This window comes from Anomalospiza imberbis, chromosome 23 (assembly GCF_031753505.1).
Source record: "Anomalospiza imberbis isolate Cuckoo-Finch-1a 21T00152 chromosome 23, ASM3175350v1, whole genome shotgun sequence".
NCBI classification, from domain to species: domain Eukaryota; kingdom Metazoa; phylum Chordata; class Aves; order Passeriformes; family Viduidae; genus Anomalospiza; species Anomalospiza imberbis.
The window spans coordinates 213,631-236,289 of NC_089703.1; the positions used below are offsets into that span (position 1 = coordinate 213,631).

General features: G+C 50.9%; 1 protein-coding gene across 1 annotated transcript; it reads right to left on the reverse strand.

Annotated features, from left to right (window-relative positions):
- Positions 1–2,168: 2,168 nt before the first annotated feature.
- WNT4 (Wnt family member 4) lies at positions 2,169–21,947 on the reverse strand. Its single transcript, XM_068171862.1, has 5 exons — positions 21,614–21,947; positions 10,330–10,565; positions 8,157–8,288; positions 7,649–7,791; positions 2,169–7,428 (listed from the first exon to the last, which is right to left on the reverse strand). Exons 1-5 carry the CDS (start codon positions 21,688–21,690, stop codon positions 6,961–6,963), a joined length of 1,056 nt encoding a protein of 351 aa, XP_068027963.1. The 5' UTR covers positions 21,691–21,947; the 3' UTR covers positions 2,169–6,960.
- Positions 21,948–22,659: the final 712 nt, after the last annotated feature.

Here is a 22,659-nt window from a genome sequence, read left to right on the forward strand (position 1 = left end):
TTTACTTTGGCTGTTCTGCCTTTTCCCATGGTCATCTCAAAGTTCACTTTTCTTCACAGCATCCTAGAGATCTGGTCTGTCCCTCTCTTCCCTTGTGGTCCTAGACCCCTTGAGAGTGTAATCATTCTGCAGTGGCTGTCCCATCCCTGGAAATGTTCAAGGCCAGGTTGGATGGGGCTTGGAGCAACTTGGTCTTGTGAAAGGTGTCCCTGCCCATGGCAGGGGATGGAACTGGATGAGCTTTAAGGCCCCTTCCTGCCCAAACCACACTGTGATTCTGTGATCTTCATGGTGTCCTTGAAAGTGGCTGCAGGCAGACCATCACTTTGTATTGGACTCATGGAAGTTGTCTGTGCAAGGTCTGTTACCCCTAGTAATTCTGAGATGCCACATGAATGCTGATGTTATTTTTGTTTTTCCCCCAGAATTCCATGTTTTTTTACACTTCAAATTAAGCTACATAGTAACCACAGTGCCTAGACCCTCTGCTCTGTTCTGAACATATTCTATATTTCTCTAGTCATTCTTGTACATCTTGTTTTACAGCCAAGGCCTCTATAACCCTGCTACATTAAATTTTCTGCAACACCTTCCTTCCTGGAAAGTAGCTTAACAAGAAATTCTACAGTACAACAGGATATCTGGACTGTTTTCAGAAGCAGCCTGAAAACTCCCTTTTGAAAGTTCTAATTCTTGGGTTCATGAGCTATTTGCTGATAAACTTCTATACACCATCTTCCTCTCCTTCAGAAAAGTGGAGACTTTGAGGCTATAAATTTGATGCTGTCAGGTGCTGCTCTCCTGGGTGTCTTTGGTGGAAGCTGTAGATATGTGGGAAGATGCAGCAGCACTTCTGGTTCCTACATCCTTTCCTGGCCACAGCAACTTTTCTGACAGTTCCTTGGCATGTTGTGTGGTCGTGCATCTCTTGTTTCTTAACCAGCAAAACAACAATGTACATGCAGGTAGTTGAAATCATCTTGCAGACCAAAGGATGGGAGCTGGAGAAGCTGATGGCTTCTCAGATTATGCTGTAGGGAAGAAGTCACAGTCCATTGTGCTCTGACTTGGTGAGCAAATGGCAGGTACGTTGTTCTGGCAGTAGTTTATGTAGCTCTATGAGATCACCTATGGGCACCTAGGGATGATAAGATAGGTGACAGGTGACCATCATAGTTTCAGTTCCTATACTACAGAATAGTCACTAATGAAGACAAATTACCTACCTGCTAGTTGCCTGCTTTGCCACCTTTCTTGATAGTCTTCCTTTGGAAAGGGCTTGAGGTGGTGTTGAGACTTTCTCATGGACTGCGTTTGGCTACTCCCAGCTCAGGAAGCTGAGACACCTGAAGAGACAGGCTATTGCATTTTCCCACCTCTTCCTTAGTAAGCTTTGCTGTAATAGCCTCACAACCCTCTGGGTAAAGAATTTCTTCCTAACACCCAATCTAATCTCACCTCTTAGCTTAAAATAGTTTACCATGGCCCCATCACTATCTGCCCATGTAAATTATGGGAGCAAAGCTGTGATAATGCAACAACTGTCCTAGACCAGGGCCAAGAGGGACAAGTAGGCTCAACAGCCACTGAGGGGTTTGGGGTGGGTTATATTTTTGCACTGCTGAGCAAATGACTCTTAATTAAGGCTTGCAATTTGTGGTTTCATTTGTGGTGATGGAGAGCTGGAAGGAGAGGATCATGGTGGATCATTTAGCTCTTTTGAACCAAACATCTAGTGTTGAGGCACTGACAGAGCAGTTTGGGGATCCACAGTGGTATGGAGCTCACCTAGGCAACACTCCTTGCACATGCACTTGAGAAAATACTGATGGTCAGATCTGGGATGGGAGAAGGAATGTGTTGCCAGGTCTGGAAGTGGAAGCCAGCCTAGGAGAGATCATAGCTCCTGAGGACTGAACACAGGCACAAGGATGGGACTTGCATGTAGCTGCATCTCTGGATCCCTGGTAAGGAGCTTGGTGGCTTGGTGGCTGCCGAAACACCCTGGGCATGCATGTGAGAGATGAGAAGGGCAGACCCTGTTGCAGATGCTGCTCGAGCTCCAGGTGTTAGTGTGGTCCAGCCTAAATGCTGTGATGCAGGGCCTGATCCTCAGCCCAGCTCCTGCCCCTTTCTCCCCTCCACCCACACTGAGCGTTACAATTCAGTCCAAGGTAGGTTGCACAATTTATTTTCCTGTGATTAAAGCAGGATTTTGGCAGTCAGGGTCAGGAGGCCTCTCTGAGGAGCGCTGGCTGGGTGCCTTCCTGTTGTCACGGTATCATGCTGCTGTCAAAGGCTATGCTTCTGCTGGGTGTCTGTCCTTCAGCACGGCCTTGTGCTGCAGCCTAGTGCTGCTGAAGGACACACTGCATGGCCAAGGCACCACTGACGTCTTCAGCAAGTGAAAGTGATGGTCACCCCAGCGTGGGTTCTCCTGTGCCAGACTGACGTGAGGCCTGTCATGCCCAATTACAGGTGGCATGATGTGTGTGGTGTGGCGACTCTAAGGAGAACTGATCCTCTTCTTTACCTGCCTATGCAGTGAGACACCATTCTGTCCTTGAAGTATCTCTTTGGTAGTCCTAGACACTTCTTTCCTACTGTCTCCATCACCTTGCTTCCCTACAGCCAGCTGGTAAAGTCATGTGGATAAAGGGAGAGAAGGAGATGCAGGAGAGTTACTGTGCTCATTGCTGAAGGAATATACAAAGGGATTTTCTGTAATGTTCACTGATGGTGTGAGGGAGGGAAAGGATGTGAGTGCTAACTTATGCTCCATCAGCATCACTAATGTCACCCACAGTGATTTAATTGCTTTGCAAGGAGCAGTGGGTGAGGCTGAACATGCCCAGGGAGGGAGAATGAGATAGTTGCGAGTGATGGAAGTGTCCTTGCCTAATAAAGACCATGAGGGTGATGTGGTCAAAACAGCTGGAGAAAAATACCAGCTCTGCACATGTGCTTGGCTGTGCCGGGCTTGGACTGGATCTGGGATGGAGAGTTGGGAAATGTGAAGCCCAGAGTTTGAAATACCTGAGGCTGAAGGTACCTGACACCTAGGTGGATTTTCCAGTAGAAAATGCAAAGAAAACAGAAGAAGCAGATCATGGTGGTAAAGTTTTGAGTTTGGGGAATGGGAAAAAAATAATGAATTTACCCTTCGGAGCAGGGTGGAGAGGACTTGGAAGTGATGTCCTATTTTTGCTATGATGATCTCGAGTTGGCAGTGGGACATCCAGGAAGGTTTATGAGGGGGAGAGACTGGGAGGAGATGTCAGCCTGTGAGTTCTCAGAGGAGCGATGAGCTTACTAAGGAGAAGGTGTTGGGGGACTGAGGATGAGGACCTAGTGCTGGGCCTGTGGGGCTGGAATGGGGCCAAGCAAGTGGCAGGATGCAGTGGTGGGGAGAGGCATAGTGTGATGTGGTATGATGTGTGTGGAATGCAGGGGACAGGTGGAGTAGGCGGAGCGCATTGGAAGAGGAGAACACAAATATCTTGCTCTGTCTATGGTCACAGAGAAGCTAGTGTCTCCATACACCTTGTTTCAGGAGAAGAGTGAGGCATCTTTTTTTTTCACTGGAGACAATTCCTTACCTGAGGCTGAAGCTGGAGTGGGGAAAAGAAGTGCTGGAGGAGTGGGATCCACCAGGGGAAGAAAGAAGCTGTTGGAAATGAGAGGTTTTGGGAGGCTCAGGCATCATTTTCTCCCATCCTACCGTGCTCTTTCTACAACAAGTTAAACTCAACAAAATATCCCTCAAGCCCTGTCACCACAGAGGCCAAAGGGAGAGGAAACATTGGTTTTACCATGAGCCTATGAAAAGGTGAGCTTTGAGAGCATGTAAATGGAAAGCTACAGCTAAAGAAAGGAGACGAGGCAGGGTGTACAGCTGGACCCAGCAGCAACCCCTGCTGAAGCAAGAAGCTCCAGACTGTAGGGAACAGTGTGAAAAGGAGGCAGCCAATGCTTCTGGCTTGGGGGAAGGACAAGGGACAAGCAAAATGCACTCTGTGGGCAGGTTGGAGCATACCTGTGTATCAGGCACTGCATCCACTCCAAATCCAGCAAACTGCATCACAGTGATGGAGGGAAAAGGCAGCAGGTCCCTGACTTGGCATTTATGGGCAGTTTTTGCCCCCTCCCAGCTCAAATGCACCTTGAGCCCACTGGCAGGATGCTTCCAGCAGCACACAAGTTAGCTGTGGCTCCTTGGCTGTGGGCAGGACAGGGGAGCACTGTTCTAAGCAGATGGATATTGATGCCCTGTCCACAGGAGGAAGACTTACTGAGATCTAAAATAAGTTGCCTGTTAAGCCAGTGGTGTGTCAAGTGGTTAAGGCAGAAGCAAGCTGTACTTCCACTGATGGGAAGGAAAGCAGGGATGCCGTCTGTGGTCCAAACACCAGCATCTTCTGAGGAGAGACTGGAGGAGGGACAAAGAGAACTTTAGTGTTCTCTTTGCATTGTCAGGAGGCACCATGTGGCCACCTCTCTTCCCAGCTAAGGACTCTTGGGAGGAGACCAGCAACCATGAGGTGTCTGCAGCACATCATGGTTTTACACAGCCCAGTGGAGCTGATTTCAGGACAGGAAAACCCCTTGGCTTGTTCAGCACAAACTTACTATTTAATAGACAAAGTAAATATGAAAATGCATTTCTAAACCCCCCTGTGGTGTTGAAACTTACAGTTATGAGAAGAACCAGAGCACTGCAGAGCCAAACTAACCCTGGGTGGCATTTGCAGGGCTTAGCTTTCATTGCAGCTTGAAAAAATCCCATGTACAGAGATTATCTCTGTGCTGATTTGAATTGTCTTGTTCAGCTTTGGCCTTCATCCTAGATGGACAAGGTGCAGAAGACTTGGCCAATGGCCTGAAATTTGTGACCTCCTCTGCATGAGCTGGAAAGGGAAGAACTGTCTCTAAGGTATTTGAGGATTTGCAGCCTTGGGCGGCTGATGAGATGAAACCACCGGAGGCAAAGCTTAGAGTTTACATCCCCTCCCCCCCCCACCCCAAGGGATTTAATGCTGTACCCTTGGCCAACTGAGAGGCAAATCTTGCTCTGGTGAGGAGATCTCTGGTTTGCACTGAAATGGATCAACCCATGGTGCTTCACCTCAGGACTCAGCTAGGGGGTGGCGAGGGACAATCTGGCACATTTTGCTGGAGGTGTATTTGAACTGGTGCTGAGCAGGCAAGAGAGAGGCAGCTAGGGTGTGCTGGGGTTTGCCCTAATGCAAACCTCCCTCACCCTGCACTGCTTCAAGTCATTTGTCAGCAGATGGTGTCTGGAGACCTTCCACTGGCCACAGGCTCTCCCCCAGCCCATCGCTGCTATGGCACAGATGGGATTTCACATATGCCTGTGAATTCCCCCAACCTTTTCCCTCTCAAGGAAGAGCAAAAATCTGCAGGTTTTGAAGGGATCCCCTCCTTCAGCTGGGAGGGCGATGGCCACAGCTCTGGGCTTTCCTGGACCATGCAGGGAGCTCTCTCCTACACAGGAGGGCTTGGCAATGCTGAGCCTCACCTGTTGGCTTCAGGTGTCATTTTGAGGTTTTTCTCTGCTTCCCTTTTACTTCTTGACTCATAGACCAGTGAGGGAGAGAGAAACTGGTTCATTTTCCACCTTCCCTCACAGTGCCCCTCTGCTTATTAGTTCCCCAAATATTTCGTACTGCAGCCCAACTGCAAGAACTCTGCACTAACCCAGTCTTAGGCAGAGGGAAGCCAGAGCAGGCAGGACAGCACCTTATCCTCATGGCAGTGTCCCAGGGAGGAGGACAGCTAGGGCCCTGTTGCACTAAATCTCTGTGACCAGGGCACATATGGCAGCATTCCTCTGGCTGAGTCCTTCTCTTGTGGCTTCCTAAGGGTGATACAGCAATAGTGACAGAGCACCAGCATTCCTCCACCTCCAATTCCTCCACTTTATACTTTTGCTTTTCTCAGCATTAATCAGGATAGGGTCTGTCCCCCAGTGTCTTCCTGAGTGAGGAGAACAGGCACATGGACGAGAAAGAGGAGACCTGTTGTGGGATGCCTGTGAGGTGGGGGCAATTATGGGACAGAGGAGAAGAAATCAACTTGTTTTTTCTCCCATCAGCTCTCAGCTCCATGAAGTGTCAGTGGATTGCAGGTATCACTGCCTTTCACTGTTTCCAGTGGAACCAGGTACTGGAGAAGAGATGGGGGAAAGGGAACATGATGGGACCATCATATTCTCAAATAGCCTTAGGTAGCCACTGAAGAGCTTCTGTAAATCAGAGCAGTCCCTGGAGCTGCTCCAAAATCCATCCATTCCCAGAAGGCCTTCGAGCATCCCACAACAAGGAGGTGCAGGAGTGCCTCACATTGCCCTCATGAACTGATCACCCTGGCTGGGCTCCATGTGGAACTCTTGGAGGACAGTACCACCCTGTCACCACCTGCCTGTCCCTTGCAATGCACCTCGCTGCACAGGCTGGCTGTGCTCCTTCCCTTCCTGAGGCTTAGCCAGGCCAGTGGCTCTCCAGGATGCTCAGCACGTGCCTTTAAACAAACCAAAATAACTACAATAGAAGACTTCAAATGCTGTACTACCCTTGCCTTAAACACTTGTCTGCAGCACTCCAAAAGCAGCAGGAGCCCATCCGATGGGAGCTGGCATCACACAGGTCCCCAGACAGCCAGAGAGCAAATGTTTGTGCCGGCACAGGACACCAAGGGGCTCTGGCTTCAGCAATACATACAGCAAAACAGACAAAATAAAATTTAAAAAAGCCAACAATGATCAGTTTTTTAAAACTTTAAATATTTTTTCTTTTAAATCTGTTTTTCTCTGTGGTTCTGTCTCTATAAAGAGCTGTGCTCTCCCTGCAGCATCTGGGTCACTTCCTCAGTCCTGGCTGTGGGGCAAGGGAGAAGCAGGGTCAGTTAAAGAGGATACAGGTGGGTGCCCTCCCCCGTGCATCACCGGCACGTGTGGATCTCCACCACCCGATGGCAGGGTTTGCACTTGACGGAGCAGCACCAGTGGAATTTGCAGCTGCACCTTTCCACAACCTCCACTTCGTCCGTGTGAAAGCCACGACCACAACACATCAGCTCGCAGCCATCGATGGCCTTGGAGGTCTTGTTGCACTGCCGGCCACTGGTGCCCAGGACCCCATTCTTGAGGTCGTGGTCACAGAAGTCAGGACTGGAGTCTAGGTAGACGAGGTCCTCATCTGTGTGTGGCTTGAACTGGGAGTTTTTGGGCACCAGCACTTTGGTGGATCCAATCTCGCTCTGTTCGACCTCTGTGGCACCATCAAATTTCTCCTTCAGGACGTTGCCCACTTTGCGGAAGGGGGGCATGGCTTTCCAGCACGTCTTGAACTCGCATGAGCCTGACACACCATGACACTTACATTCCACCCGCATGTTGTTCAGGATCGCCTGGAGGAACAGACACAAGGAACAAGATGGGATGATCAGTGTGGGATGGACATAGCAGGGAAGGTGCAACGGATAGGGCCTTGGAGGGCTGTGCAGAAAATGCTGCTGGGTGGGTATGGGATTAAAATAAGCCCAAATGGCTCAAGCCATGGCTGCAGAGCCTGGCTGGGATGCTGCAGAGCGGTGCCAACTGCCTAGGTTTTTTTCTCCTTGCCATTACCTTCCTCCCTGCCTCGTTGTTGTGGAGGTTCATTAATGCTCTGTTGGAAGAGGCCCCTTTGCTCCTCTCACGGATGTCGACGAAGGACTGCGAGAAGGCCACACCATAGGCGATGTTATCGGAGCAGCCCGACCACTGGAAGCCTGAGGCAGAGAGCACAGATGAGACAGGTACTGCCACCCTGTAGTGCTTGCACTCTCCAGCCCTGCTCTTCCTAAAATCCAGCTGGCCTGCCCTCTCTCTGTCTTGCTGCCTACTAGTCTGCGCCACATGAGAACAGGGGAAGCTAGGGAGTGTGGCCCTGGGGAACACATGGACAAGATATTTTCAGTCCAGTGGGTGATGCACCCAGGTGTCTTTTTGAGGCAGTCACATGGACTAACCAATGTTTTATTTTTTTTTTTAAACTTTTTCCTCTTTTCTGGATGGCTCCAGAGAGTGAGTTTGAATTGTAGGTATTTTGGCTACTTTGCGTTTCGCTGCAGCTGCTCCCTGTTCAGACACTCACCCTGTGGGCTGCCCCCCTGCACTGTGCGGTCACATCCACACTTGTCCAGCTCGCCACTGCTGCAGGCGCGGGTCACGGCGAAGGCCACCCCTGCTGAAGAGATGGCATAGACGAACGCTGCCTCTCGTGTCCCTGCAATGGCACAAACCATGGTGGGAAAGGTGGCAGAAAGTCTGAGGCAACACAAGCGGGAATGCTGGAGGCAATGCAGCCTGGTGGCCAAAGGCTGTTGGTAGACTGCCACACGCGTCTCTTCTCCTCTCCCCTCTTAACTCTGGTGTAGCATATAAACTCCCCTGAAAAACTGGTCTGAAAGACAGCTCTTGGCAAAACATGCTATACAGAGCTATCAGGCTAAACCCTTTGCTCTGTCACTTCCTCCTAAGATAGAGGCAGCACATGGAGGACCCTCATTGTCCCCACCCCGGGGGATGCTGTTTGCTTAGTGCCAAGCCTGGACCTGACTCATCAGAGACCCCTGGGTGCTGGGAGATGTTTTGCAGAAGTGAGGGCCCATTCTTGCAATAAGCAAGAAGCTGGGAAGCTAGGAACTGCCCCAGAACATTAAAAACATGAATGATGGGTGAATGATAAAACCTGGCAATAGGAGAGACAGAGGCTGCACTGCCAATGTGGGCAGAGCTCTCCAGAGCTTATATGGAAGACTGTCTTGCCTTGTGCTTGCAGGGCAGCTCTGCCATGAAATCTGTCCTGCATCCAAAATAGCTGTCTGGTTTCCACATCCAGGAACATTCCCTGCAGCTGCAGATCCTTGCCATCCTCTTTCACAGGTCGTGTAGCTTGCAGTGCCTCCCAAACTACCCTGCAAAACCCTGTTCTGCTCCCAAAGCACCTCACACAACTCCACTGGTGTCCAGGGTGCACTGCAGTCCCAGCTTTTGTGTCTACCTATGTGGTGCCACATGGTTGAGAAAAACTTGTTTGGGAAGTTGGGCGCATCCCTGGGCATGAACACAGAGTAGCAGGGGCAGGGATCAGCTTTAGCAACACACAATTCCCACTATCCTCCGAGGCTGGTTGAGGGCACAAACCCTCCATTTTTGAGCAAGGAAGGCTGGTATTTGGGGTGGTCCCATGTTTGGTACAGAGGGGCAATGGCTTGTGAGCAGGCATCACTCAACTTGCTGGTCAGAGAGAGGGCAGCTACTTTGGTGGTCGCATCCCAGACTTTGGTGGCCCAGCTGGCAGTGGCTGGGGAGGACCCAGCCAGTGTGGGACTGAACCGCCTCCAAGTTAATCAAGGTTAATAGTAGGATCATGTTGGTCGGTTTGTGCTGTGGCTGCCTAAAAAGAGACGACTTTTAGTTTCTGGTATTTCTGGTATTTCCAGTCCCTGAACCTTCACAAGAAGAGATCTTCACCCCTGCATTGAGGAGAAGAAAGTCAAATAAGGAGCCAAGGGGATGCTTTGGTCTAGGGGTCCTGGGATGGGAGGTGAGGTAGTGCCTCAGAGATCGCACCTGAGGGGAGGCAAGGGATGCTTCAGTGATCTTAAGGGGTTGCAGAGGGGCTTTCCCCTCTGTATCCTCACTCCAGTTCTCTGGTTTGACTACAGTCCTGTGCTTCTGGGAAGTCAGGGTGCAGCTGGGATCAGAGGGGCTGACGGCTGCCCTGGCCATATCCAGCCCTGAAGGCTGGTGGCAGGGGATGATGCTGCCACATGTTCTTCCCATGCCAGGTTGCACTGAGCCATCATCCTGACAGTGCCCCCATTGATGCTCTGCTCAAGAGTGGCCATGTGACAGCCTGGCAGCAGCCACTGCTTCAGCACTGCATAGAAAGAGACTGAGTAAATGCACCCATGGCTTTATGGAGTGGAGCTCCTGGATTTGGTGGGGAAGAGATGAGACCAGGGTGACTTTCGGACCTTTGTTCAAACTTGGCATATCCTTGTCAGTGGGTGTGGAAAAGGTTCAGGAGAGCTGAGGAGCAGCAGGAGTCTGAATATGCTGTACCCAACATACTGAATAGAGCCCCACTGAAGTGCACAGGGACCCATCCACCCCAAGATCCTACACTGGATGGGCTATTCCTGACCCTCTCCAGCCACCGGTTCAGGGGCAAGCAGGCAAAATCCCACCTGCAGCCCACAAGACTGCTTTTATAGCCATTCCCCCAGCAGCATCACCCCAGACCCGTCCTTCCAGCTCACCTTGCGTCACCACCTTGCCGAAGACAGGCAGGGTGTCTAGTGTGGAGCAGTTCCAGCGGCGGTTGCGGAATTGGTACTGGCATTCCTCAATGGCCAGCTGGGCTCCACGTCGTACCGAGTCCATCACCTCCAGGTTCCTCTTGCACATCTGCACCTGGCGCTGGATCAAGCCCTTCAGCTTCTCGCAAGTCTCCTCCTCGGAGATGCTCCCCACTGAAGACAGCTTTGCCAGGTACCTGCCATGACACCAGCACAACAGGTTAGGAGGCAAGGGCTAGGGGAGCCCATATTCAACTGGGGCCCATGTTCAGCCTTCCAGAAAGCAAGGAGACTGAACCTCTTATCCCCTCCGTAGCTGAGACCTGCTGCCCATCTGGGGTCACCTTTAAAGGTACCACAGCAGTGGCTCTGCAGGATGCATTTCTGGCTGACAGAGAACAAGCCCAAGCAAAACAACTGTCCCTCTGCAGCCTAGTTCCTGTCTTTTGGGGAGTCCATCTGTTGGCTCCCCTTTGCCTCTGTTGCCTGCAAGGAAGATATTTTCAGCGCTGTCTGAATGTGCCTGGTCAGGTCTCCTGAGTATTGGCATATCCAAGTGCTACTAGGAAAAGCCAGAGGTCTCTGAAGTCAGCCAAAACAAGCAGGACAGGCACTTGGCTGCCAGCTCCATCTGCCACAGTGCTCCCACAGCATGGCTGTGTGCTCATAACTGGCAAACATTGCCCCCCAAACCACTTCCCTCCTGGAGGCTGCTTTTAGCTGCCCCAGACCCCAGCAGGCAGGGATGGCCTCTGGGAGCTGCCAGGTTTCTTGTCACTTGGGATTCAAGCAGGGTTTGAAGCAAGGAAACAGAATCAGGAGCCTGCCAGGGCAAAATTGCACAGGCTGGGCACCTCCTCCAAGAGCCCAGCTTGTGAATAGGGCCATGAGGTCTTTGCTGATCTGGAAAAGACTGGCCATGTGTGAAGAGTACCATGTGTTCTGCTTTCCATGGTGCCGTCCTCAGCAGTAAGAGTCACAGAGCTGCTCTTGGGTGTCAGTATTAGGGGAGTGAGGGAGCAAACACCTTCAAGAGCAAGCACCTCAAAAGCTCTCAGCATTTCCTTGTCCATTGTGTGGGCATGATGGTCCCTGCTGCACATCCCAGTAACTCAACCTCCCGCCCCTTGTTGTGTTGTGAGCATGGTGTCCATGCTTGCCCATTTCCATCCTCCTGCCCCAACCTCTGGAACACAGAAGGAGCTTAAGATAGACCCAGTCAGATTTTCCAATGAAGCTGTGTAATAATCCAATATCCTCTACAAATATTAGTGACTGTGTTGGCAGGTGTGTATATGAGACTCCCTCCTTCCTGTGGCTTCAGGTAGCCACTTCAGACGACACTGCCATAGTGGAGCCCTGACGTGTTGTGGACATGGAGGGTCCCCTGCATGGGACAGGTGTAACTCACACTTGCACCCATCCACTAACCACAATGAGCTTTAGCGTCCTTGGGAATTGCCAGCATTGTCTCACACTGCTACCTTCTCTGCACCAAGAGCTGCAAGTACTGAATTTTTGGAAACTTCATTCATTGGCTCTGCATTTCCCAGCCCTACAGAACTTGTGGGTTTTTTTGTTTGTGTTTTTTTAACTCCTCCTCCCAAGTTGCAACATCCTGCAAAGGATTTTTCTTTTGAAGTCCTGCTTGTCTCCGAGAAGTGACTGTGCAAAAGTGGCTCGTGCTCCCTGCCTGTTCCCATGTGTCCCAGGAGCCAGATCTGCTGACTTCAGCCACAAAATCAAGTTGCCACAGCCTCTTCCTCACATTAACTCTGCCAGTCTGCCCCGGAGGAGAGAACAAGATTTTCTCTTCTGTGGATCAGCAGAATTATTCACCAGCTTGGTTTCATCCTCACAACTGGGCGGGGGGGGGGGGGGGGGCAGGCGTGGGAGCCAGGGAGAAAGCTGTCTTGGCTCATGGTGTCTGTGGGGAGTCTGCATGGCGAGATGTCTAAAGTATTCACTTTTCCCTGTGTGTGATCACAGAGGCAATGCTTCTCTGACAGCGGGAAGAGACAGGCTGCTGGGGTTTCAGAGCCAAGTGCTGTTAGAGCCTTTATACCAGCAAATCATCTTTACCCAGGGCTTCCCGCTCCTCCAAGGGGACAGCCCATTTTGCAGAAGACAGGATCTGATGCACATGGGTGGCTTGAAAAACCCACTGTGGCCAAACTCAGGACTGTCACCTTTCTGCTGGCCCCTACACCATGCAATAGGTGTCCCCAACCCTGCGGTGCAGTCCTAGACATTGAGTGCAACAATTGCTGTTCTCCCATCTTGCTGCACTTGGCTGACCTGGGGTGAAGGCACCAAACCACCTCTGGGAGCTTTGAGGATGTTGAATGCTGAGCACACACAGAGTGCCTGTAACAGCTGTCTCCTCCCAGGTCCTGCCATCGTTCCAGTTTGGGCATGGGGAAGATTACACATAGCAGAGTGGTAAGATTCAGCTCAAGACAATGTGGGTTATTGATCAGCTTTGAGCCTGGAAGCCAAGAAAATCAGAATCTATCTCCAGTACCAACCCCTTGTGCTGATTTGGCTTCCCCCTCTGCCTGGCATTTATCATGCCAGGCAAGCAGCTCCTTCAAAACTGTGAGACTGGTCCTACAGATGCCTCCTTTGAGTGCAGACACATTGGTGGAAGAGTTCTGTGACACAGATGTAGCACTCACATTATAATCAGCTCTGCTCAGGATGGGGCATCATCTCCTTTTCTAATATATTTCCCTGTTTGAGATTCTCTGGGCAATGTGGAGTAATAAATTCAAAGCATGCCTAAAGGAAAGTGTGACAAAAGCCTTTCAAGCTTTTCCAAGGAGATGCACCTGATAAGGTGCCTTCCCAACTCACATTTAATGCTATATAGGATTATAAAACAAAGGCCAAGGATGCTTCAAAGATAGGTACAGCTTTGCAAGAACAGGTCTGGTAATTTGTTTTGCAATGCAGACAAATAAGATGAAACTATCCAGAACAGTGCTCTGGCCTCTCTCCCCCTTGACAGGTCCTGTGTCCTATCACCCCTCCTCGGTCAATGCCAGCTCCTCTGTGGAGATGGAGGCAATTGTGCCAAAAATGCTGTGGCCCCATCATGCTGCTAGTTTGTTACTCATCCAGGAGAACCATCACTGCTTTCCAAAAGACAAAGGTTTTTAATGGGGGAGGAAGCTCCCATCCTGATCCCTGGTTCAAGATCCAGAGGTTGAGGCAAGGATTTAAGGAAGGACCTTTGCTGAAGGACCTCAGCTTTGAGGCTCTCACATGGCATCTCATCACACTACATTCAGGAGCACCAGGTAGGAATTTCTTATCCCCTTCCTCTCTCTGGGACAGATGAAGAGTTAGGTAAGAACTGGGAAACACACTCTGCCCTCATCAGCACTCAGAGGTGCTTCCATCTGATGTTTCTCAGGGCTGTGGAGCACCAAGGCTGTCAGGAACCAAACACATCTGCAGCATCCCATGGTCCCCATGGAAACCTGACTCTAGCGCTTTGTCCAGTCATTAACGAGAACTTTGCTCCAAACTTTGTTTCCCTGGGCTGAAGTGGTAGAATCTGCAGCCAAAGCCTTTGTCTACCTACACAGACAGCTAGACAGGCACAGCAGGAGGAATGCAACAAACAGCTCCTGCCCTCTACAAAGCCTCAATGCACATCGTCCATCGTGACATCACATCTCCATTGCTATGTGGAGTTCTCGATTATAATTTAAGTCTCACATGCAGCCTCAAAACAGCCCTGTTTGTGGAAAACAAACCCAAACAATGGCGTATCTTCTTCCTTTTCTGAGACTGGGCAAAGAATGTTTCAAGAGGAGAGCTGCTGTCCACACAATTTTTTTAAGTTCTGTCTTCTTGCTTCATCATGGCCTTGTATATTTCTTTTCTCCTGCCTTTAAATCCAGGCAAGTCACCTGCACAACAGACTCCCTCTTAAGAGTCATTGATTTAGGAGAAAACTGACCGAAAGACCTTCCTTTTTTCCCATCTGAAGTATTGAGATCAGGATTGAAGCCCCATAATTTAAGCAGCTGCAGCTGATGCACTCTGCAAGATGGCAAGTAAGTAAATCTCAAATCCAGGGAGCTTTGGAAAGGTGGGGGATGTCAAAAAGCCCTGCTTAAATAAAAATTATGATAATACTTTCATGACGAAGAATAATTGGTGAAATGACAAGGAGACATTGAATGAGCCATAGCATCTGGCAGTAGAGCCAGGAGGAGAGGGGAGAAGATTCCCTGCCATGGAAAGGTGTGGAAATTTCAGTCATTCACAAATACTCAGTTGAGGTGGGTCAGAGAAGATACCTTGGGGAAAGCAGAGATCTCTGATGTTTCTTTTTTTCAAACAAATGAGTTTCAAGTGTGAACTCTTTGTATTGTCTCATTTTGGGAATATTTTCCTGAAGATGATAACTTTCAGACCCAAGCCAGTGGCAACCTTGATAAACCACTCAATAGATGTTCTCAAATCAGGCTCAGAAGCTTCACCCTGCTCAGCAAATACTCAACCTTCCCACAAGGTTGAGTGGCCAAGGCCACAAAAGGCTTGTCCAAGCCTTAAACTGTGAAGATGATTCAGCTCTGCTCCTGTCTGAGAGGCAGCAAACACCCCCCCCCCCCACCCCACTTGTGGAGGGGTCAGTACGCACATCTCTGTGCCTCCTGAGGGTGCAGGGACAGTCAGCAGTCAGCACTTAGGATTGTCCTAAGGGTTGAGACAGCTCATGCAGGCAAGTTTCTTCTGGAGAAGAACTAAAGGCTTGTTTATAATGTGAAAAATCCATGGAAAAACCCCATGCATGCATCTGTCTCCATAGATATATCCATGCAGGATAGAGGTACTGACTAGTGTTATGGCTCCTCACGAGGAGCCATCCTGCAGATGTGGAGAAGTGTTTTATCTTTGCCTTGTTGCTTTCTCCTACCAAGCAGGATGAGTGAAGCCATGGAAAGATGTCTCAGTCTGGCAGGCCAGATGATGCTCCATGCAGGCCATACAGCTCTCACAATTTCTCATGGTGTCTTACACTGGGCTTAGTTCCAGTCTCCCTCTTCCAACAGCTCCAGGCTAGTAGGGCCCACCACATCCATGGTTCCTCAAGCCTGCCAGCTTGGGCATGTTCCTGTCAGGATTTGCGGGAGATCTGCAAAGTTGCCCTTGTCCAGTTACTGGCTCTGTAGCAGACTTGGCCTTCCCAGGAACCAGGCATCACCCTCCTGGGATTAGACATCCTGTCTTTCTAAGTGTAAACTATGATTTACAAGTCATCACCTGAGAATCTGTCTGGTCTCTTTCTTGGAAGAAATACATCTGTCTGCCTCAGTCCATCCTGTCACAGCTAGGGCACCATCTCTTGGGTGAAACCTGCTTTTCACACCTACTCTTCATCTCCAGTTAACAGCTGCTGAGACAGTCATCCAGGAGGAGGCAGTGCTATGCCTATACCTCCAACCCTCAGCTAAAGTGTGAGCCTACACTTCCAATCCTGTCCCCCATCCTTTGGACTCTGCATCTAACACCATGCGCACCCAGCAAACACCCATGCCCCAGCCACTGGTGGTGGCTTACCTCCCCCATCACAAGTCTTTGGGGACAGCGAGATGGTCAGCTGCTGGTCCTGAGCCAATCCTGCTTTTGGCTTTCTGAACATGCAGGGGCAAAATCTCCACTTTTTAATGGGGGAGAACAGGATGGAAGCTGGGAAGAACCTGAATAGCATCTGTTTTGGAAATCTGCTTTAAATGTGTAGGAAATTTCCTTTACTTCCTTTGTAAGACAATAGAAGCTACTCCTGGATTCAGGTACAACATCTAGGCCTTGTTGCAAGGGGATACAAGTGCAGGCCAACTCCTGCAGTGCTTCAGGCTAGACCTTATTGCAGAAAATCTGATGAGTTTTAAGTTTTGATCAGAATTTGCAAATATGTGGCAAAAAAAGCCTTCTACAGGATTAGTTTGATCTCACCCAACTTTCAACAGACCCCAGGCCGCTCTCCATTGGCCAAGAAACTCAATTACTTTTCCCCGAGTAATTTCATGAAAGCACAACACTGGCTCCAGTTCTGCTGAGCCAGCCAGATCCTGCAAGGCAGCTTCCTGGTTGTGAAGTGCAACAGCCCATAGCAGCATCTCCAGGAGAGCCTGAAGGATGCTGCCAGGGGTCACCCACAGGTGTCGGGAACAGACACCCCTGGTAGGCAAGGCAAAGGTTACCTGCACTGAATATGCAGAGCAGGGTCTACCATTCAAGCAGCCTTGGATGACTGCAAGTTTTCAAGCTTTAAGAAAAAATCACCAGTTATTGTAAGAGCCAGTGTCATTGCACTTGTAAGGAAATACAGAAGAATCTCCTAGAAACTGTTAACCTCCAGGATTGCTCAGTAATTTCATCATTTTAAGAAAGTGGCTGTAATGCTTTTCTCTACATCTACAACGATGAATTAATCAAGCAGACAGTAGCTCTCAGCAGAGTAACATAAACACTTTTTTGCTTCAGTGCAGAAGTCCAGTTTTGATTCATGGAGTCACATCAAGCCATTGCAAAAGAGAAACCTGCCTCTTGCTGTTGCTCATATTTGGAGCTTATCCAGTTCTTCACAGCCTGGCATGCAGAGTGGTTTTATCTCCCTCCAGTCCATCCTCCCTAGAGTTAGGTTCTGCTATGAAAGACAGGGGTGTAATTTTACTTGAGGCTTTCTTAGGAAAGGAAATAAATGCCCATCACCACTGAGGAGTTAGAGAGCATAGGGCCCCTCCTACACCCTGGCAAATGCAGCCCTGAAGGGTGTCTGCCAGACAGGACCATTGCTCAGAGACAAGCCAAACTTGTGTGGAAGTCCAGTGCTAGGACCACTGGGTGCAACCTGCAGGGTGCAACCCACAACCAGTCCATTTTCATCACTGAGCTAAAATTAGCTGATATTGTCAGAAGTGGCAAGACCTACAGATAAATAAAAATTAAAATATATTTCCAGCAGTTTCAATTTCTCACCTCACAGCTTTGGGAACAGATTCCATAGGTTCATGCACCAACCTTGTGGATCTGACAGGATCCCCAGAGCAATGCAAAGGAGCCCTGAGCATCCCAGAATTGGAAAGCCATTCATCCAACCACAGCACCCCTCGAAGTAAGGAAATTCCTCATCAAACCCAAATGGTGCAACCCACCACCCCGGCTGCTGGGACCAGATCAGATGTGACCAGGGAACCTTCCTGACACTGTCCTCACAGCAAAAACCAGGAGCATGGAGAAGGGAGTGGACCTTGGCAAGAGCAGCTCTGTGTTAGAGCTAGCAGCATCTGCCAAATCTGTGCCATGGCAGCATGGTATCTGAAGGGAAAATGCTAGACTGGTTCCTCACCAGGTGGAAGACGGAGCATTGCAATGACAATGTAAAGAATGTTGTACAAAACTAAACTATGCCAGGCTCCAGGTGAAGTGATCTCTCCCCACTATCAAAGCTGTGGAGACTCACATGAAAAAAATAAAGCCTGGTTTAAAACCAGAAGGATGCAAATGCAGGACCCAGGCATGCTTCCTCTCAAATCCTCTGCACTGCATAATGACCCAAACAAAATGAGCGTTCCGACTGCTTTTGCAAATCCCCACTCCTAAGCTGGCAGAGATGGGCACAGAGAATTGGGCCCCCTGTTTGAAAGCACCTTGTGAATTTCAGATGAAAGGAGGCCTGGGAAATCCAAACTCCTTTTATCCCTTCCTCACCAGCCCTTGAAAGTGGTTAGAGAGCAGCTGCTTAGCCAGGCTTGTTGTGACCTTCAAGCTTTCCCATAGCACTCATATATTTTTTTTTTTTTAAGGTTTTAAAAGCCCATCTGTGCTCCTGGCCCTTTAAGCCAAGTTCCAAGCCCAGATGGAAATTTTAAATCCCTGTAAAGAATGGGTAGACAGAGCTGCTGGTAGTACACCCTACTCTAAAACAGCATGACCACATCTCAGACCAAGCATGTCCATATGGAGAGCTTCCTCCAGAGCCAGTTTTAGCTGCAAGAAAATGGAGAGAGGCTGTAATGATTCCCAGATAGTTTGATAACCAGGGGTTTCAACCCTAAAGGACTCTACCCTGTTGTATCTGATGTTTTCTGTTTCTGTTCTCTCATCATTCAAACCCTCTGAACAGCTAGAGAGCAAGGCTGTGGGCCCCAGTGCCTCATGCATTTAGTGGATGCTTACATCCATAACCCACTTTGCACATTTTCTAGTTCATTTTTTCACGTGGACTTCCTTCTCTCCAAAATAGGTAAATAAATGAATAACTAACTAACTAAACAACTGGACTGAAACCAAAGCCTGGCACTCCTGTGCCAGCTGTGGAATGATGCTTGTTTGGCTAGAAGCCTCTATGAAACACCCTCAGCATCAGGATGAGTTTGGAGCAGAAGAGGCCTTGCTTCCAAATTCAACCACATCACTGCACATGTGGGTTCAAGAGTCTATGAAGTGCAAGTTGCTTTCAAAAGTAACTCATCTGCTTCCCCTGTAAAAAGCACAGCCCTGGACTCCTTCAGAGATAAAGCAGAAGCCAGAGGGACCTTTCTGTGCACAGCCAACAAGATGTAAAAGGCTATATCTACAGCCCTTTATTTAATTTACAAACCTCTGCCTGAAGAGGCAGGAGGCAAATCATAGCCTCCAAAGGCAGAAGGAAGAGCAAGCCTGAGGCTTTCACAAGAAGTAGGAACAGAGCATCTCTTCAGATTTGGAAAACAGAGGCTTTCTGGATAGGCAACAAGGCAAGCAGCAACTCCTCAAACTCAAAACACAGAAAAAATACTTGAGGTTTGCTTGCTAACCAGGGAGAAAGTAGGTTGGTTTGTTTAATGAAAAGATTTGGGAAATCCCTTCCAGCTCAACGGCCACTGTAGCAGAGTGATCTGTTTGAGAGATCCCTACATCATCTCCTTTTTATACTGGATGGGGCAGCTCATTGCATGGCCAAAATGAGCACTTTCCCCACAGAGCCAGGCTTAAAGAAGCCCTTAGCTCAAGCATTGCAAGCAGCGTATCTCCAAAGCACTGGGGGAATGCGAGTCTGTACAGGTCGAAAGAAGCTTTAGAGCTTTAGGGGGAGAGAACTTAATCTCTAATCCAGCAGGTTTCTGGAAAAGCAAACTTCACCACACGCTGCCATTCCGTGCACACACCTCTGTGCAGAACTATGTGCCTGGTGAGGCTGGATCCATCCTGGGCACAAGCTGGCACCGCCCTGGGTTAACACCGAGCATGCCGAGCCCACACACATGAAGACATACGAGGCACACTCATTCCTCGAATATCTGATAATTCCTGGGATCCTTCTAACTCTGTTTATTGCCTCCGGCAGTCTTTGTTTCTGATGTGAGAAGATAAACAATGGGAATTGTCTTAATCCTAAAGGCAAAGAATAAAAAGCACTGAGCGGGGGATGATCCTTTTATCATGATACATTTGCAACATCAAAAAAAGCTGACCCCCTTCCTTTGAAACGCACTGAAATGTATCTGCTTTTCCTCCCCTGTTGGCAGGAATGAGCCCTCCGCTCTTTGCTGCCGAGCCCCCCGCGCCCACCCTTGCTCTGCCAGCACGGACGGCTGCACACAGCCCTCCCTGACTAGTGCAGCGAATCACCACTCCGCCTCGCCTCCCAAATCCTATTCCAGCTGCATGTGGCGCCGGGGACCGAGGGGAGTCCCACCTCTGTACATCCGTGCGGGGCAGCTTGCTGACCTCACTCATGAAAATCCCCACTTTCCGCCATGCCCATCCCAGGGCAGCCGAAGCTGCTCCTCTCCAGAGATCTACCATCATCTTACAGAGCTTCCTCAGCAGGACTTTCTTCCTGCAGGAAAAAACACTCCCACAGTTCCCAATATACCTTCACCAGAAGCATGACAGCTTAAAAGACCACCTTGATAGCTGCTATGATCCACCCACCAGTTGCTAGAGACGTGTGGCATGCAAGTCGCTCCATCTGGCAAAGAAGGAGGGGAGAAGGACTAAGTACTAGCGCATGCCAGGCAGCCACCTTTTCCCACAGGCAGGACACTCAGAGAGTGCTGCTGACCTGGCACTTTCCCCAGGCATTGGGGAGCATCCCCCAAAAACCACCCACATGCCACAGCTTCCAGCGAGTCAAAATGCAAAGGCAGGAGCTGTATCTGGATACAGAGAGGACTCCTTGTGCAGGGGATGTGAGCACCTGAGCACCTGTGTCGGGATACACGACACTCAGGATCTTTCATGCTGACAACCCCGGGAACTCCTTATCCTGTGTGGTGTGCTTGCCTCTGCCGAGAGAAGTCCGTGAAGGTGAGATGGAGGCAGCCCACACTCCTAGCCAGAGAACGGGTCTGCTGGGTGCGTGCACGGGAACTAATTAGTTCCCGTGAGCCGGCAACACGGGCAGCAGAGGAAGCACCATCTCCCACCAAAGCAGATTTATTAGGAAGAAACGATACCTTCGTTCAAAGTTAGGTGGGAAAGTGCTGTCATGCTCCATCCCCTCTGACCCGGGAAGGGGGAAAGGGGGGGGATGTCCTCTTCAGAAAGTAGTCCCACCGCCTTGGCAAACACGTAGGAATTTTCCAGAACGATTTCCGCCCCTGTTTACCTTACACATTATTTCAGTGTTTGTTCAGCGGGTTCCCGATGTCATCGGGCTCCTCTGCGGCGTGCAACAGCCCCCCGACACCCGTCCTCCTACCGGGAATGGGGGGCCGAGGCGTGGGCAGCCCTGCTCGCTGCAGATCCCCGGGCCCAGCACGTTTCGCCACCCCAGCTCTGCCAAATCCTCCCCTGGACCGCTGGCCCTCGCGTGGCATCTCGCCAAAACCCAGGCCCCACTCCGACCCGATGCCGCGACCTCCACCCGTGATGCCGGTGTGATCCGGATTCATAACTTAAGGTCAAAAAATGGCACAGGGGCTGGATAACCAGCCCCATTCCCATCAGCCCCGGTAACACACCGCCACTGAGCGGCTGGGGAGAGTCGGCATGCCCTGCCGCCCACCTGCCTGCGGATGAGGGCTGCAACCCCGCCGCCACGGCGGCAAGGGTCAGCGGGGACAGGGGACCGACGCGATGGCGACGGGCGCCCTGTGCCCCGCCGGGGACCGAGCAGCATCGCTGCAGGGGGTCGCGCTCGCTGCTGCCCAATCCCGCGGCACCTGCTCCGCGCCCCCGGCGCTACCAACAAGTTGCGGCGTGTCCGTATTCCCGCTCTCGCCCCGCGGCTACTCACAGCCAGTTGCTGGCGTTGGCCGAGAAGGTGGCGAGGATGATGAGCAGCAAGGAGCGCAGAGAATACTCCGGGCTCATCCTGGAGGGCAGGCGGGGTGGGACTGCGCGGAGCCGGCGGCGGCAGCGCCCCCGCCGCCCCGCGCCCAGGGCAGCCGCCGCCGCAGGTGGGCGCGGGCAGGAGCGGCGGGCGCTGCCCGGCTGATGCTCTCGCGGCGGCCGCTCAGCCCGACTGTCAGCGCGGCCGGCCCGTCCCGGGATGGAGCGGCGGGGCCGGAGGCGGGCCGGGGGCGGAGGCAGCCCTGGGGGCCGCCCCGGCTCCGCCGCTCCCTGGGCGGGACTCACTGCCGAGGACACCCCCGGGGCGGGCCAGCGGCGGGGAGGGCATCGGAGAGAGCATCGGGGGCTCCGACGGCAGGGAGGGCATTGGGAGTTTCTCCGGCGACGTGGAGGGTAGCGGGGAATCCGCCAGCGTCCCCCACGTTGCTGCTGCAGCTCTGGGTGGGTTCTCTGGGTGCGGGGAGAGACGGGGGAACTTCGCAGAGGGGAAGGGCGGGGATTTCCGCATTTGATGTTTTTGGGGTAATTTCTTGGTGGCTGTGAAGAAGCTGAGCCCTGAGATGTCCTGGCGCTGCCTGGAGTGCATCGCCCAGGCTGCCTTCTTCAACAAGCATCCCTTTGACTTGGAGTGATTTCCGAGATTCCAGTTTCTGAGGATTCACTGTAAATGCCAAAGTGCATTTGAAAATTTGCAACTAAGGAAAGGGGTCTGGGCGGGCTCTATCTGGGGTATCTCTCTAGGGGTTCTATCAGGAAAACAGCATTTGGAGATGGAACAGGGATGAGTTTGCAAACCCTCTTGGCATCTCAGTAAGGGCTGCCCCATGGAGAGCTGCCAGACACAGCAGTGGGTGGCAGGCTCTCGAATGCGCAGATGGAGGGTGATGCTTGAACAAATACCAAGGCTTAAATTCACCTCTGGAAAAGTTAACTCTTGGGAAATCCGAAGAGCTCCTAACACTGGCTTAACCACCCCAAGGCCAAGAGATG